The sequence below is a fragment of the Paralichthys olivaceus genome, chromosome 1 (assembly GCF_024713975.1).
Source record: "Paralichthys olivaceus isolate ysfri-2021 chromosome 1, ASM2471397v2, whole genome shotgun sequence".
Classification (NCBI taxonomy): Eukaryota; Metazoa; Chordata; class Actinopteri; order Pleuronectiformes; family Paralichthyidae; genus Paralichthys; species Paralichthys olivaceus.
The window spans coordinates 18,951,091-18,968,945 of NC_091093.1; the positions used below are offsets into that span (position 1 = coordinate 18,951,091).

The 17,855-nt window shown below is 43.4% G+C and overlaps 1 protein-coding gene across 3 annotated transcripts; it reads left to right on the forward strand.

The window, feature by feature from the left end:
• Positions 1–1,027: 1,027 nt before the first annotated feature.
• Positions 1,028–17,237, forward strand: trim66 (tripartite motif containing 66). 3 transcript variants are annotated; one of them, XM_020098671.2, is made up of 18 exons: positions 1,028–1,167; positions 4,497–4,759; positions 5,561–5,777; positions 7,258–7,387; positions 7,712–7,828; positions 7,993–8,107; positions 8,313–8,459; positions 8,923–9,040; positions 9,187–10,040; positions 11,660–11,860; positions 12,585–12,714; positions 12,804–12,885; positions 12,965–13,151; positions 13,335–14,236; positions 14,328–14,451; positions 15,264–15,338; positions 16,028–16,180; positions 16,335–17,237. In XM_020098671.2, the coding sequence occupies exons 2-18, from the start codon at positions 4,751–4,753 to the stop codon at positions 16,569–16,571; spliced, it is 3,798 nt and encodes a 1,265-aa protein (XP_019954230.2). In that variant the 5' UTR covers positions 1,028–1,167; positions 4,497–4,750; the 3' UTR covers positions 16,572–17,237. The 3 variants fall into 3 exon arrangements, with proteins under 3 accessions (XP_019954230.2, XP_069380464.1, XP_019954233.2); XM_069524363.1 differs by having other exon boundaries at positions 12,971–13,151; XM_020098674.2 differs by lacking the exons at positions 1,028–1,167; positions 4,497–4,759; positions 5,561–5,777 and having other exon boundaries at positions 7,301–7,439.
• The last annotated feature ends 618 nt before the right edge of the window (positions 17,238–17,855 follow it).

Below are 17,855 nucleotides of genomic sequence, written 5' to 3' on the forward strand. Positions count from 1 at the left end.
TCTGTGCACATCACTCTGGTGGCTGTCGCTGTTATTAGCTCGCTTCACTGAGATGCTCACTGTTGTCGCCAGCCTCTGTGTTACCTTTTCCTCTGCTCGTGGCCTTTCAGAGCAATTAATGGGTGACATTTGTTAAATAACTGTGTTGTGTATAAAGGGATACTGCTGCACAACCACTACCACAGCTAACAATAATAATAATAATAACATTCATGATTCTCAAGTTTGAGTGATTTCCAGTGACTTTCCAAACATGAACCTGTGGCGACCTTCAATTGTCATAAAAAACTCAATAGTTGTTTAGTTTGTCCAGTCTGGGCTACTGTAAAAAAACATGGTGGCCTCCGTAGAGAGGACCCGCTCCAAATGCAAATATAAAGTACAAACGTTCACTTGGACTCGTGGATGAACTGGATCGATTTGGATGGTCAAAGGTCAAGGTCACAGGCACAAATCTAGTTTTTGGCTTCTTGAACACAATCTGCCTGAAGGGAACTTCTGTTCAGTTGTCATTTGGACTCAAAGATGAATTGGTTAGATTTCATGCTGACCTCTATTATTCTAGTATTAGTCTGAAAACAATGTATGAAGACTGAAACTGCACTGGTTGGCAAAGGCATTTAAAAACAACATGTAAAAAGTAAATCATTCATATTTGAAGACTTGGATACGAATCATCTTGCGTTGATTGCAGTACTGGAAGGTAACAAAGTACATTTAATCACATGTAATTTTGGGGGTATATTTTCTTGAAATACTTCACTTTAAACAACCAAACTGTTTATAATACTGTATATTCAACATATACCTATAACTTAAACGCTGCTTAAATGTGAATACAGCAATAGCATTACATTGAAATATAACACTGTCTTTTACATGATTTTAATTTATAAGGGAGATTTGTTTCACCTCGTGTTGTTGTTGTTTTTATTTGGGTAAAGTGCTGTCACATGGGCAGCAGTGACATCACCCACCCCTATAAACACAAACAGTCCAGTCACACTACCGCTCTGAGAGACGTCATTAGTTTTGCATGAGAACAAACAGAAAGTCTCACGATTAACTGCGAGACTTGGTGTCTGCTCTCCAAAATATTTAGGAAGGTCCAAAGAGCCACATCCGATGGGGGAGGACCGACCGACGCACGGAGATGCACGGGACAAGGTAATGAAACGAAGGGAAGAGAAAAGAGAAAAGAAGGAGAACAGACAGAGAAGTGCTGCACATCTGCCATCATGAGACTGACTGACAGAAGTTAAGTTGCTCCTCACATCCTCATGCGCGCTCACACTCATGTTGTACCTGATGGGATGTTTTGCACGAGCTGTGCGCCTCACGAGCTGCAGATAATATTGCGCGCACATACACTGACGCACAGACAGACACACACTCCGGATGCTGTGTTCTCCAGATGTTCGGTGTGATCGGCTGTCCTCCGGTTGCGTGGTGGATTGCAGCATGGTGCCATGACAAGGGCGTAATCTCATGCGCACTTTCTAAAACATCAGTGATGCTGGAGGTGAGGATGAGGAGGATGAGGACGAGGATGATGATGCAGAGGCAGCAGCAGTCTGTGGCTGCGGGGCCAGGTACCTCTCTGCGGTTTGACTGACGTGTTTGTCATTAGGCGAAGACGCAGTTAATAACAAAGTGCTGTCACTGTCACATCCATGCGCACATGGAACAGGTCGCCAGTGAAACACGCCACAAGGAAATCACTGCTATTTCCAAATTCCCGAAGCTTGAGCAAAACAACTCAACTGCATTAGTGTGTCCACAAAGGCTCAACTCAAAGTTACAGAGTAATTTACAATGGATAGGCTAATGCACTTAATAGATTCCAAAACATAAAGTACTACTATGAATAGTATCAACAATACCTATACAACAGAGTATTAGGGACACTTAAAGGTTTAGTGTGAAGAATTTAGTGACATCTAGAGGTGAAGTTGCATGTTGCAGCTGAATACTCCTCATCTCACCCTCCCCTTCCCAACATGAGAGAGAACCTGTGGTGAACAGTTGTCATGAAAACTCAAAAGGTTTTGATTTGTCCAGTTTGGATGACAGTAAAAAAAAACATGGCGGCCTCCACAGACAGGACCCCTCCATGTAAATATGAAGTTTTTAAATATAAAGGGCCCATTCTATGAAAACAATACAATACAATTTAGATGATTACACACCAGTGAAAAAATTAAACTAGGATTATTTTGTGTTCAGTTGTTGCAAAAAATCCCTTTCACCTAAATCTTACACACTGAACCTTTAAAACAATCTAAACAAATTGAAAAAGGTCTTAATTTAAAAAGAGAAGGAATAATACATGTCAAAAATATATTATGAGAATAAAGTCATAATAAGAAAAGTCAAAACAAAGACAAAAATTGTAATAATATGGGAAATATTGGTGGACCCAAACATCAGGGGGAGATCCAACTGTGTGTCATCCTTATCACAATAAAAATCAGTGGTATGCTTTTTGCATAACTTGCCCCAAATGTAGCATGTATATGTCAAATAACCCAAAACAAAGCCAACCCAGTGCCACATGATACCAATGCTTAATGTTTTGAGCATCATCACAACCACAATTAATAGATAACGTAAACCTTTAAAAAGCATTAATATGTCAGAGCTTAGTCCCAATGTGCAAGACTTCTTCTAACCCCTAGTGGTCAAAAATGTATCCATGCCACTTTAAAATGAATAAGGTTTATTACCAACATCAAGGACGTTATGTGTTCTCCCCTCTGTTTTGGTTGGTTTGTCAGCAGGATTATGAAAAAACAACCGAACAATATACTCGTTAAATATCGCCATGGAGCTGGGACTTTGTCTTTTTCACTTTCTTTAACATTTGTGAGATAGGAAATGTTTTTTACAGGGAATAATTCATGAATCTTGATGAGGCATATTCAGGGGACTGATATCTATGAGTTTATCCACCTTGGTGCGACCTGGATGAATTTAAGTGGCGCATTGGGCCTTGGTGGAGGTGTACAGGTTACTGAGTGCCATTCTACTTCTTGAGAATGTTTTAAAACGAGAGATAACAATTGTATAAAGTAAATTGCTACAGCAAACAGAAAGTAAAAGTGTGGTTTTGGGAATTTCAACGGTGGCCCACTGTGAGATCTCATCAGCTGCAGCAGTTCAAGCTCCACATGATGAAAAGATAAAACAGAACTGGGCAAATATATTTTCACCATCTTGTTTATGTGCGAGCTGCAGGATCTGAAGCTTGACTTTTTACCAGAGGGGAACTCTGTCAGAGAGATCTTTTGATATCCAGCTGTAGGTTGTATTGAAGATTTATTTGCATTTTCCAAACAGAAGGTAAGTGAAGCTGCTCCTGTTGGTGGATCTCTGTGCAGAACAGAATAGTTGATTTGGGGAGATACAGCCATAAAATGGCATGATAACTTCTGAGTGGTTGAAGGTAATCTTGATTTTTCTGTGATCTCATCACTGCAGTGTTAATAGAAGCTGCATGGGGGGATGCTTTCAAGGGACAGATCGCTGCACAGGTTTCTATTATTGTGACATCTCTTGAGATGGCATGCACATCCACTGCCAGCTTCACTTAGCAGAGCAGAGGAGCTGCCAGCAGTGGAGATTTCAGATAAAAGCTGCTGGAGGTGCAAGGGAGGCAAGTGCGCAGTTTGAAAATGCTACAGAACTGAGTGAACAAGAGGCAGGGCGTACTGCGACTGACTAATTGTGTTTCAAATTGGGTCTTTGAGTGCACAATGGGGAATGGGATTGCTCTGAGCTCCCCACTGAAGCACCCAAGGATGAGAAAGTTGTCAGATTTGTAGGTCAGGCTGCAGGGGTTGTTGTCAGGCAGACTTGCTCCCAGCTCCAGATATCATACTGGTTTGATTCTGGGCTATATGTGATGATCAGCGTGTGTTGAAAGTTTTGTGGTTAACCCCGTCCCCTATTTCAACTTTCATATCATCGTGCAACTCTTTCTTTTGCAGACAATTTCCTTTGTCTGAAGTTGTCTCATTTTCTATTCTCTTACTCTCCTCCTGCTGCTGTTGCTGCGTTAAAATCTTAATTGATTTCACAGTGTTAGAGGGAATTGCAGGACTATCCTGGTCCCATCTGGAGCTCAGCCTGACCCGGTTTCGGAGAGCTACGTTAGTGTGTAGTTCCACTGGGATCTGTCCCCTCCTCTTGCATACGAGGAGAAGAAGGCCACAGCCAGCCCACCCTCGCCCATCTCAACACCACCAGAGTCTAGCATCACCTACTGCTGCTGCACTATGCCCGATCCACAAACCCAAAAGTTGCTTACATTACACTTTCTCCCTCCTTGCTCATTGTAGGTCACTTGGTCTTCCTTCTTCCATTTTGGAAAGGGCTTGCGGGGATATTTTGCCCTACAAAAAAATAATTATCTTATCTCCCTAATTCCCAATTATTATGCACAGGCTTACTTAAGAAAAAGGATTAGATTTTCTCCCTTTTTTTGTGTGTGTTAGCTGCACCAGCGAGCAGGAGATGAATTTGAACGTGATGCCTCTCTCCTCTGCGGCAGCGAGGGGGTCCTACACATGGATGAACTCGGGGAGGAGGGAGCACAGTGAGACTGTCATGTAAGCCGTCTCCTCTGGGGCCACCTCTCGGTGCGCACTGCTTCCTGCCTTTAGGTAGAAGCGTGAGTGTTTCTGCTGCTGAGGCGTCAGACTGCTCTCACTCCTCTCCCACCCAACTGCTCTACTCTCAAAGCACCGAAATGGAGAAGGTAAGGGGACTTTTTTGTTTACCGTTGTTTCTTTCGTTTTCTGACACAGCTAAAGATTAAATTCGTCGGGAGATTCTTTCTTTTTTGCACCACTTTCTGAGTTGATCCTGTGATTGAACCTCTGTAGGGCAATTTGAGGCCGTGCAGAGTTGGCATCTTTTGCATGTTTGTGTTGCTCTCTTCCCGCCGCAAAAGACACTTTAGATATTAGAGTTGAAATTGGTCCTGAGGCGCTGTTCACTGCTCCTAAATTGTTTGGAAGGGACGACTGCAGAGGATGAATTTCCCCACAGAGATTAATAAAGTATTACTTAGGTGAAAACTGCTACTCTGTGAATCATCTCACTAGATTTCAGTTGACAGTTTATGTGCTTTTTTATTTGCTCTTAACTGGAAGAAAATCACAAGTAAACACAAGAGACTTTAATCTTCTTATTGAATAATAAAACTGTCAAAATCCTTTTTACCTACATTTGTTTCCATACATTATGGTTTTTGAATGGTAAATTAAATCAGCATTTAAATGATGGTAAACACGGGATTCAATAACACAGGTTTAGTTTTATGTTGAAAGTCTCTGAGCCATTTACAAGCAGAAGAACTACGAGTGGGATTTGGCACGAAGTAAGGCAGCAACACGAGCAGTTCTGACATACGTCACCTCATCTTTCTATCACGTTGCTCTGTGTGTGTGTGTGTCTGTGTGTGTGTGTGTGTGCGTGTGTGTGTGTGTGTGTGTGTACACCTGTTTTCAATGTACATCTTCAACAGAGGAGGTTTTTCTCGGTGTGTCCCTGTCAGATCTGCTCAGAGTGCTCAGAGTCAACACTTGCACAGAGTCTGTGTACACTCTGCAACAAGTGGTTGTGTTACCAGTGCACAGATGTGCATCAGCACCTGAGAGCCCCCGCCACATCCCAGTGTGCAGACCTACACCAGCAGCAGCAGAGGCCCAGTGCCCCCCAGTGTCCTGAGCAGCACCAGAGAGGCTCCAGTTCCATGCCACCGACCGGACAAGGCAAGATGTTTGAGTGCTTCAGGACTTTATTACACCAACTTCTCAGGGCATGTTTGACAGATCACTAATGGGGCTACACAGTCTGTCTCTCTCAGTGTCCCCTGAAATCCTGTTTGTGCCTCTTTGTTTTTCTTTCTGTGCTCTGTTTGTTAATCATGTCTCTGAAGGAGCTGTTGTTATGAATAATGCATGACCATAGCAATGGTGGATGATAGTTTCTAGAGATCCCTGTGTTTTATTACACCCATATTTAACACGTGACCCAGATTCTGAAAGGCTCACACAATTTCATTTTTGCTAATATTAGTATGTTGCTATTTAAAGACCCTCCAGTCTGCCTGGCAGGTTCGTTGCCAGCTGCTTTTGCAGGTCTGCTTTGTGCCAGTTGTCAAATTGTAACAAACATAGTAGACACCTTTACTGCGATGTGGCAGTGTCACTGTTTCGCTTGTGCACTTGTGAGAAAAAGCTGTGTGACTGTGCTGACTGACAGGATGTGGTCATTCAAATAGATCTGATGCACACAGGGCGATGCTCCTCTCTGCACCACAGATGTGTTATATGCAGGCAGGGTTGGCTGAGGTGAGCTGGTCAGCAGAGAGCAGCAGCCGTGTTCATTAGCCTCATCCAGCTATTGTTAGATAAACCCTCTGTAAGTCTACAGTTTTTATAGTGACCCATTTAGAAATATGTGAGGGATATTTTTAGTGTTAGTTATTTGATATTTTTGTGTGTGTGTGTGTGTGTGTGTGTGTGTGTGTGTGTGTGTGTGTGTGTGTGTGTGTGTGTGTGAGAGTGTGTGTCTGTCTGTGTGTGTGCTTGCTGGACAGCACTGAAATGTTCACTTTCAACTTTGACACCCAATTTACTTTACTTTTAACACTGTCCCAGTTTCCCACAATGGTATTGTCTTTGTTTTGAAGTGCACAGGTAAGTGAGCTTTAATCTCACGTGTCAACATACTGTAGCTGCTTTCAGACATGCACCGAACTCTGGATATTTTCCTGAAAGTTTCCAGAGGGGCTAGAGAATGATAGTGAGACTACAGCAGGATATTGTCCACAGGATTCACAGCAGGACAGTGGACATGTTGATGACATTTCTAACACAGAACAGACACAAAATGACAAAATCCCCAAAGAGAATAGAAATATCTCAGGATGAACAGAGATAATGTCTGGACCCAATTGTCAGGACATTTTCTAAAGTTCATGATTTGTCACATCTTTTTAACTTCTTGCCTGTGGAAGAGTAGCAGTACAGGTTTCAACGACCACTTTACTATGAATGTGAACGTGTAATATATACTTTTACTGATGAGACTAATCTTTCCGTCATTTTCAACACAAACTCTTTGTGTTTTGTTTAAATTCTGCACACTGGGGGCCCTCCTCTGGCTCCGGGTGTGAATTACTACCAGCGTGTATTACTAATGCCCCTCTCTCTCTCCCCTCCTCCCCCGTCTGTCTGTCTCTTTTAGGCCCGGGGTCGTATCCTTGCTCCCTCCTAATGTGCCACTCTCACAGACAGGAGCCCTTGGAGCTGTTTTGTGAGTCATGTGACCTTCTGTGCTGTAGCAGCTGTCACCTGTCCGCCCACAAAAACCACAGGTCAGTCCTCAGACGCGCAGCACAAGGACACCGCAGCGAAGGGCTAACGCAGGTTAAAAACTTCCTCTGAGCAACAACACTCTTTAAGCGCCTTGTCACTTTTATCGTCTGTATCTGCATAAACTACCCTTGGCCTGCCTAATACCCATTAAGTATTCATACGCTTTTGTTTTCTGGGATGTTACAGTACAGTAGCTGCCTCTAAGGTCACCGGCACAACGTCGTGTCCCCGGGGGGAAAACAAATTTAATTCTGGTGCTCTGCGTTCCCGAAGAATAAATTAGTGAACTTTCTATCTGGTGCTGTGATCTCTCATGTGTTCAGGGTGGTGCAGATCGAGAAGGCCCTGCAGGATCAGCAGTGGCTGTTTGAGAGCCTGATGGTGCAGGTGGAAGAGAGGAGGTCTGCGGTGGAGAACAATGCTAAACAGATAGAGGGCAGGTTGGTTTACACTCACACAGAGTCGTCATACTCTGAGCAGTACCAGGGTGAATAATAGCAAGCTAATGCATTAATGAAAGTCTGCACTGCTGCTTTCTTCTTCCGAATTTGAGAGTTTTTCCACCAGGACTGAGCCGTTTATTTCCTCCTTTATGTCTTCACAGGCTTCATGGGGTAAAGATTGCACACAGGAAGGCAGAGAACCAGATTAAAATGGCAAAGATGATTATGATGAACGAGCTTAACAAACGAGCCAACCTATTAATAGAGCAACTGGAGGTAATTACTTTCTCTATCTGTCTTCTTATCCTTCAGCCAGTAGTGAATATACATGCACAGAATCTGTTACTGCCATGATGCGATCAGTTGAGGGTGCAAATAAAAATATGTTAACACGGCTTAAGACGGCAAATAAAGAATCACTGATTCATACCTGTGCCAGTAATCCCACATAACGGCGACTATTTTATGGGTGTGTTCACAGAAAATCTCAGAGGACTTTCAGCAGCGTCTGGACGACCAGCTGCAGGGGGCGATAGAGATATGTGGCCAGCTGGACCACGTTCAGAAGTTCATCACCTGGGCTACGACCCACCACTGCAGAGGCCCGGTGCTCTTCAGCAGGGCTCTGGTACGCTGACAGCACAATAAACATGGCCTTACTGCAACACACACACACACACACACACACACACAGTTTTCTGTCATCACGGTGAACCGACTGAAGTTGGATTTTTCTCAGTTTTGGTTTTGAAACTACAAATGCTTAACTGAAAACCGTCGTTGTGAACTGAGAGTTTGAGTGTGAAGATTGAAAGAGGCAGGGAGAGTTTTAAAAACAGAATTTAGGATCCTGTGTTTTTGGCACCTGAACTAAAAAAGGAACAAACTAAACTCATATCCACTGGTGCTGCCAAAAGTACAGTGTTATTGTCAGCTTGGGTTTCAAAGAAAATCTAAATTAGTTTTCTTACATTATTATCCAGAGAGGTCTTCTGAGTGCATCTTATGACATATTTTTTATTATGGAAAGACCGACAGTTATTATTTAAGACAGTGTGGAAAACTGAATAGAATATATTTTATTCCTGCAGATTTCGCTCCAGATGCAGCAGCTGTTGGAGCCATCACTCCACTCAGAGTCTTGGAGTCCTGTCAAGATCAAATTCAACTGGGATGCAAGTTACTGGATGAAGCAGATTTCCTCTTTAGGTAAAACGAAGGCTACTGAAGCAAGAAGACTGTGACAATATTTTTTGGAAATGTTATTGAACGAGGGAATACGCCTCCAAATAAAATGTCAATGCATAAGAATGAATGTTTCAATACTTTATGTATTATTTGATTTTGTTCTGCAGGTCAGCTGACTGTAGAAGGGGGAAACTGCATCTATCCTCAGAGTTTGTCCTGCTCCACTATCATGAGGCCTCAGCCAATCACCTGCTTGGCTCTGCCGCCAGTGTTTCACAGACGAGAGCCAGGCTATGGGTACCAGTCCTGCTGTGAGCCCCAGATGTGTTGCCTGCACGGCCTCCCCTCTCAGCCAGATCCTTCCAATCTGGACAAAAGTCAAGGGGAGGCCACACTTTATACCAGCTGTGTTCAGCCTGCTCTCATCTCTGCCCCCCTGCACCAGACCCAGCAGCCCCAGAGGTGCTGGGACACAGAGAGCTCCTCACACCGCCCTCCCGCAACATCACCCATCCCATTCATAACACCCATCCAGCTCACCTGCGGCCGAGGAGCCACATCCCAACCGCAAGCCACCGACTCCCAACCCTACTCTCAGTCCAAATCTTATCTGTCTTATCACCCACACCAGAGAGAAGTTCTTCCAGGCAGCCAGGCTCTGCTGAGCGCAGACTGCAGCAGGTCAGGTCAGTGTCAGGGGAAGCTGTCGATGAGCACAGCTCTCCAGCAGGAGCTAGGCCATGCAGCGGTGGACAGAGATGTGATGACTGAGGAGAGCTGGGAGGAGCGATGCAGGGTGGAGGAGATTTGTGGCCACGCAGCAGCAGCAGGTGAAAGCAGAGAGCTGCTGGATGAGGAGCTGCAACAGGACAGGGTTGAGCAGAGTCCTGCCCCGCAGCAGCAGCAGCAGCAGCAGCAGCAGCAGCAGCAGCAGCACTGTGTTCCTCCTGCAGCAGACATGAGAAAAGAGCAACAGAGGACCAGACCTCTACTGACACTCAGAGACAACAGGGATGGCAGGGTGAGAACTAACAATAGATATTCTTTTAGTTTGAACTTTAAGCATTAAAAGTGCAAGAATATTTTGGCTGCTGAAACTAAAACTCAATTCTAACTTGAGAACATAGCAGACCATGTGGGAGAGTTTGTCCAGCTCAGTGTTATTGAACAAAAATGTCTTCACAAAGAATGTAAATGGTAAAGGGACTGTATTTATAAAGCACTTTTCCAGTCTTTTTAACAAAACAGCAACAACCAAGTCGCATTTGCCTATTCACACATTCTGCATGCAGCGTTTTTACTATCACAGACCATTCATACACTGTCGGCAATTCTGTCAATTTGGATTTCAGCATGTTGCTCCCACTGGAGCTGCTTGCTGAACTACAAACCTTTTGGTTAGTTGACGACCCTCTCAACCTCCTGAGCCATGCCCCAAGGGTAAACAAAGCAAATGCAACAAACCCCAATTTAAAAATTACCAAAATGAGAAAGGGAGATTTAAGTAAAATCAAGATCCAGTAACAAAATGTTTCACATATGGGAAGCGGTGATTGGATATTTCTAAAATGTCGGGAGAGTCAAACTGAAGGCAGTATTCAGTTTTAATTAATATCCATAAACGACTAAAATAAACTAAAAGGGGGCACTGTTTATTTTAATGCCAGAATGATCTCGTCCCACAGTTGACAGCCTGCCTGAAAACAGATGGCGCTACAGAAACCGGCTCCTGCTTTGATGAAGAAAGGATGATGGGAAAACAAAGAGCTGCTCTGACAATTAAAGCTGAGCTGTTTGTAGCAGTGCATCCTAAAAATGCGAGAGAGCGCTGTTCATCATCGTCACACTCGATGCCAGAGGGTTGAGCAGCCATATAATCACCTCTCAAAAAAAACCTCTCAAGATTACAAGCACAAAGATACATTATTTTCACGTTTTAAGGCCGCAGCATCTAAACACGACATGAAACCACTTGGGTGCAGTCATTTATGTGCTTAACCTGTCATTAATGAGTCACCAAGGGAATAGTGGGAGTTTGAGTCGAGCTCTGGTTTGCACTCCGAGATAAATTCCTGCACCCCCCTTCGTTCCAGAGAGAAGGATTATACTCTTATTTCCCTCCACAGTCTGAATCCTGCACACCTCACCCAAGGGGCATGGATCAGGTAAATGTTTTAATCGCATGATATTAGGAGTACGTACGCAGTGTCAGCCCGGCCTGAATATGTATGATGATGGCACACACACACCCTGCTTCTATTAGCTGAAGACACAGAGCCGAGGCATTTAAAGGAGCTTTTCAGGACGCTTGCATTTGTTAAATTCTAATACGAGGGAGGGAGAGGCTGATTTTCAGGCTTAATCAAAGGGCCACTCTGAGTCTAATGGAGAATTTACATATGATAATTGGTGCAGTAACCAAACCTTTCATTCTGTGTAAAATAAATGTAATATATGCAGCTGTGTGGGTCATTCTCTGTGTTTTTTTTAAGTCGTTTCGAGCGAGGTTTTCCTTTGCACACCTGTGTGACCATACACATCCCACCCCTTTTCTCTGCTTCCTCTTGTTAAAGGAACAAACAGGTGCATCTGTGCATGTGATCGAGCATGAAACCCCTGCTCTGTGTGTGTTTCTGACAGAGATCTACGTCCCTGGAGGTGCCCACGACAGCCCGCGACTGTGTGTCTGACGTGCAGAGCAGCAGGCTCAGTCCTAGTTCAGTGTGCGCGAGGAGGACGCGGCGCTCCCAGAGCATCCCAGCAGAACTGGCAGCCCCGTCCACCAGCCCAATCACCGAAAGGCCCACAGGATGCACCCACATCCCAGAGACTGGAAATAAGGTAACGCCACACAAGAATATAATCACACGTGGAGGATACAGCAGTTCAATCAGGAGGGACGTTAGTTGATCAAATGAAAATGAGTAAATAAGAATGACGTTAAATTTATATAAAGGAGCTAGAAGTCGGGCTTCTAATTAAAGGGTTTGAAGGGAGATGAACAGGTTTCCAGGGTTGAGGTGGAGATGGGTCATTCATTGATCACAGTACTGAACTGACAGCAGAATGATAGGATGGAGGGAGAAAAGAACAGCTTACAGACGGGCTTGTAAAGTTGTGATTGGATGAACTGTGGGTGTGAGTTATATTATAATGCTTTTGTGACAACTGGGCAACTCCTGCTGATGGGGATGACGTGGAATGACCGTAAGCTCAAGAAAAGTTATGTGCACCTCAGACGAGTCTGTTTTCTCTGTTGCTATCAAGGTCCGTGAATTTGTAACCCTCCAGATACATATTCTTTGACACTTCCTTGGCACAATAAATAATTTAAAGGGTAATTGATTTTACACATCAAAGTCTGTTTACTGTAGGGAGAACAAATGCATGTGTGAAAAAGCTGTATAAAGTCTGTTGTGGCACCAGAGGGGTCTTTGTAAACTCTGACCCCTATTTTTAAAATTAAACTGAAATAATTGTGGTAAAGTTACAATAACAATGAGACTGTTTCTGTGTTGAAGAAGTCGAGACAGTTAACGTGATTGTTTGTTTGTGTTGTTGTCAGTATGCTAGTGTGGATCCCAGACAGAGGAGAGCGTCAGATGGCGTGCTTTGTGTTGTCAAGGAAACTTCGTCTGACATGGCCTTGCCCAGAAGCCACCGTTCTCCTCTACTGTCCTATAAGACAGAGCCAGGTGCTGGAAATGCTACTATACCGTGCAATTATTACTGATATCGAAAAAAAAGTTTGTGAACTGTTGCCCTTCATCTTTCTCTTTTATAGATCATTGTTTTACTTATGTAAATGAAGAGATTGATTGTGAGGCCAAGGAGAAGTGCAGGGTGTCAAGAAATGGCTACAACAGGTGTGTAATAGCTGTCAATTCAAACATCTGTCCGTGCAAAAATCATTGAAAAATAATAATAACTATCTTGCTTTAAAAGTAACAGGGATGTTCAGAAGGACTCAGCAAGGCCCAGGGTTCCAGTGGTTTGCTTAGAGCGTCTGAAAATACTGGTCTCTCAGCTCCCTCCACACGGCCGACGGCAGAGTGACCCTTTGCCCGCCAGCTCGATGGAGAAGAGTGAAACTCTCCCACAGCAGAAATTCTGGCACGATGCAAGGACTCAAGTATGTTTAATTTCTTTTGTTTCGCTACTAGTTCTTGTTTAATCTTCTACATCTTTAAACACAAGGGACACCAGTTGAAAGGCTGTTTGATTCAGCAGCAAATATAAAAAATATGTTTTATAAAAGCGACATCATCTTCTCCTCCCTTCTCCTCTTCCTCTTCTTCTCCTCTCTTGTAAACAGAGGTTAGCTGGAGGCTCTGAGACCAGGAGGACCACCCGCTTGCTCACAGCACCACTGTATGCTGCAGAGCGGCAAATTCGCAATCAGTCAACCACACAGTCAATCAACAGCGAGTTTGAGAGCCGAGGGAGATTCAGCTCTCGTAAGGCATCCACACCTCCCTCCACAGACCCGGAATATGGTCCGCAGATTTACTCCGCACTGGATCTGGACTCCGACTCTTATCTCAAATCATTGTCAGAGGACGCAGCCATGTCTCCCGCTGATCCGGACCCACAGGTAGACTCAGATACATCACCACCTGATTCTGACCCAAACGCAGAGTCATCATTTGAGGCTGAACTTGGATATCTGGCTGAGGAGAAATCAGAGGCTGCGGGTGAGATGGGGCTCTGCAGTGAAACCGATATCGCGGGGGGTTCAGAGCCAAGTCTTGAATATGACGAGGATCCTGAATCAGAGGGAGAGGTGGGATCAGAGGACGGCCAAGGGCTGGACGCTGACGCAGAAACCGAGTCTGATGTTCAGCCTGAGGAGTTTCCCCGTTTCCAGGTTGAGACAGACTCTAACGTAGGGTTCGATCAGCCTCCAGACTCTCAGGGCTCTGTGGAGTCAGAGCTTGACGTTGAATCGGAGGCTGAATTTACAACTGACGACCCGCAGCCACTTCGCTCTGATCTGGAGGAGGAGTCATTCCCCATCGGACCGGGTCAGAGATCACTTCTGATTGCAAACCCAGGTCCTCTCAGGGGGACTGGGGACATCCAGTCCGAGCAGGACGAGATGGAGAGTGAAGACTTCTGTGCCGTGTGTCTGATCGGAGGCGACCTGCTGTGCTGTGACCGCTGTCCGAAAGTCTTTCATCTGTCCTGTCATGTCCCATCTCTGCTGACATTCCCCACGTAAGACATTTAAACATATAGCATTTGTCTCTCACCTCCTGTGACTGTTTATTCAACACAGTTAATTGACGCTGTTTCATATCCTGTTCAGAGGCGACTGGGTGTGCAGCCTGTGTAGAGATGCTGTGCAGCCAGAGGTTGAATACGACTGTGAGAACGAGAGAACATCTGGAGAACACACGCTGACACACGGACTGTCTGCAAGTGACCAGAGAGTAGGTCATTTCATCAGCCACATTAAAAACTGGAATAGCACTAAGTAGAGCACAAACATCCATCAAGGCCCAACAGTTTAAATTCAATCAAGCTTCACTAAATTTCAAACACTTACAGATATCAGTTCCCTAAATGTGCCTGATTTTTTTATGCCTCCATGCTGGCAAGAGTCAGTGGCCGGAGGCATAATGTTTTCGGGTTGTCCGTTCATCCATCCCATTCTTTTAGACACGATGACTAATATTCACCTGGAATCATTCTGGTGATCAAAGGTCAAGGCCACAGTGACCTCAAAACGTTTGTGGGCTCTTGAATGTGATATCTCAAGACTGCCTTCAGGGAATTTCTTAAACTGTTGATTAGTGGTCAGAGATCAAAGGTTACAGTGACCTTGTTTGAATCTGGAAAAAAAATGATGATAGAAATATGTCCAAGGAAGCTGCACTGATTGATAGACGCATACAACTGCAGTGTGGTCATTGAAGTTTCATCTAGACCCATTCATTATTCTCTTGGTTAAGGAAATAATAAAATATTCCTGGATCTGCCCTCTGATCCTTATTTCACCAAAATTTAATGAGCTCTTCTCTGACTCACACCACATCCCTCCACCAAGTTTCAGTCTGTCCAGTAGTTTTTGTGTAACGCTGCTAAGTAACAAACCAACAAACGCTGATAAAAACATGGACTTCTTAACGGAGGTAATAATTGTTAAACAGTGGGTTTGAGTCTTCTTTGGTGATTTCTGTGACTCTTCTTCTTTCTTTTTTTTTATAACCATTTTTTCTCTCTCATGCTTGTTCGACTGTAGAAATGTGAGGGGCTGACTCTTCTGATCCTCAGTAACGTCCTGAGCGCTCCCTTCCACGAGCCCGTCAGTCCACTCGTGAGTCATCACACTTTTCTCAAAGTCCAGTGACAGTTTCACAGTCTTATCTATAGTTTCCATTATACTTTGATCACAGTAGCATCATAGCAGTTTTTCTTGTGCTTCCACACAAACACACTTAGCTGCTGTATTTGTTAAATGTAATATTTAATGACTAGTAAGTAAGTTAGACGTTTGGAAATGTAGTCGGACATCAGACACGCAGCTCCTCTAGAGATTTGTGGTCTTGTCTATTTTCTTCAGGGTCACAGCAAAACGGACAGTGAAAATCAGTGATGTGTTAATAGCAGACCCCCCCTATATTTTTTTAAAATATTCAACTCCTGAAATATGTTCCCTACTGTGCATGCATGTGGGCTTTACTGCACATGAAAGACAATTTAAAAAATAGCTTATTAAAGCTTTAAAAAAACCTTTCACCCTCATGCTGAAGTTCACCTCCTTTTGAGTCCAGTGCAGTTAAAACCCGTCATGATTAGATCCAGATTCTGTTCTAAACAAATACCATGTCTGCAAGTGGAGGAATAAAATGTCACAGTGATGCACAGTGCGATCTGTGGAACGTTGGTTTGTCGTGTTTTGAAGGGAAAGAGCTCCGAGGTAATTAAACTGGAATGAGTTTGAGAGAACCACAGTGGCTGAGTGGAAAGAATAACAGTGGGAAATGTCACTGCTCTTCCATGCAGGCTCGTCATTATTACCAGATCATCAAGAGGCCAATGGACCTGTCTGTGATCAGAGCGAAACTCCAAAAGAGGAACGCTCGCCATTATAACTCACCGGATCAGTTTGTCGCTGATTTCTATCTCATGTTCCGCAACTGTGCAAAGTTCAATTACGTGAGTTAAAAAACTGATCTTGCATGTGTGTATTTAATGAACACGTTGTCTCATAATTCTTATTATCGTCATGATCTCAGTTCAGTTTAAATTATAACCGGAATCATCATGAGTCAATACCTCACTTTGTCGCTCTCTGTGTCTCTGACCACAGCCTGACTCAGAGGTGGCCCAGGCAGGCCGCAGCCTTGTGGCGTTTTTCACCTCCAAGCTGAAGGAAGTTTTCCCAGACAGAGTTTTCCCTGCGGTGGAGGCGGACTCTGACAGCGACGAGTACGATGAGGCGTACAGAACCGCTGAGGGTGGTTTCCCCTGGCCCGAGAGGAGGGAGCAGTGTCACAGGAAGAGGAAGAGGAGACACTCGCTCAAGTCGAGGAGAAATCACTTCTAACCAGAGATGAATGGACGGCAGCCACAAACACAATTATGCTATTAGTGTTTAATTATACTTTTTTTTTTAATTGAGCAGCTCGTTGGGCTGTAACATTGTTTCCATTCTGTAATCTGAAAGTACCAATTTTGGGGGTTTGCAGTAATTTCACAGTGCTGATGGCTTCTGGGACTCGGCGGAGTTATGCGTTTTTCTGAGTACCAGTGTATTTAGGACATTAATGATTTGCTGCTGATGCACTGGACATTTCTTACTGTGTTTACAATGAGTTTATGTTACTGTATATGCCATGTACATTGTACACAGACGATGCTGTAGTTGGATGTTCATGAATCTCACTTTGCATCTTTATTGAGTGGAATGTTTTTGAGCACTTTGAAACTTTGATATTAGTCAGTTCTGTATTTATTCGTAAATGTTCAACATATTTATACGCGTGTAACTGTACAGAACTTTATTTTACTATCATAGGTTTGATATAGATGATATACGATCGTATAATTATGTGTCTTAGTAGCATTTAGTAGCAGTGAATCCTGAGCGAGTGAGAAAAGTATAACTGGTGATGAGCTCAACAGGTTTTGTATTGTCTTGTGTGTCGGGGGATTTACTGAAATATCTAGATTAAACCATACCAGACAATTTAAGTTTGGCTTTTAACCATGATTCAATTTGTGTATTCGTTACATAACTCCTCTGATATCTAAATATCTCAGGCTGAATAAGAGTGTAGGGTATTGATATCATACAGTATGGATAATTTAAAAAACTTTGTAGAGCAAGACAGTTGAAAGGAAATGAGTCATTTTATACTACAATGCCGTTGAGCATTTCCTGTTTTTAAATCTTTATCTGCTTCCTACTGCTTAAGTTAGAATCAATTTGATTTTTACTGTAATACACAAGTTGTTTGTTTCTTCTTAGATCATCATCAAGATTAGTGAATATAAATGTATGTAATATTATTTCCTTTTAAATCAATAGATGTGATCATGTATCCTATTGTAGAAGGGAACATTTATACACTTTAGTTACTGTCAGTGTTTCATGATTTTTTTTACTGTAACAGTAAATGGACATCTATTAATATCAATAAAATGCAAGAAAAAATCATTTGTATGATTTGTATCCTTTACTATCTGCCCTAGTTAATCATAAAAGGAGCAGACACAGCACAGATGTTTAACACAGATCACTGACAGCATGAGTTTGCGTTAAATCTACTGTATGAAACTAGCACTCAATATGTACTGCAGCCAGCGGAGGAGGAAGTACCTAACTTTT

Excerpts from the sequence above, each read along its gene's own strand:
- trim66 (XM_020098671.2), top strand. Across the intron at positions 11,861-12,584 it reads TCCCAGAGACTGGAAATAAG|TATGCTAGTGTGGATCCCAG; the intron begins GTAACGCCACAC and ends TGTTGTTGTCAG. Across the intron at positions 14,452-15,263 it reads TGTCTGCAAGTGACCAGAGA|AAATGTGAGGGGCTGACTCT; the intron begins GTAGGTCATTTC and ends GTTCGACTGTAG.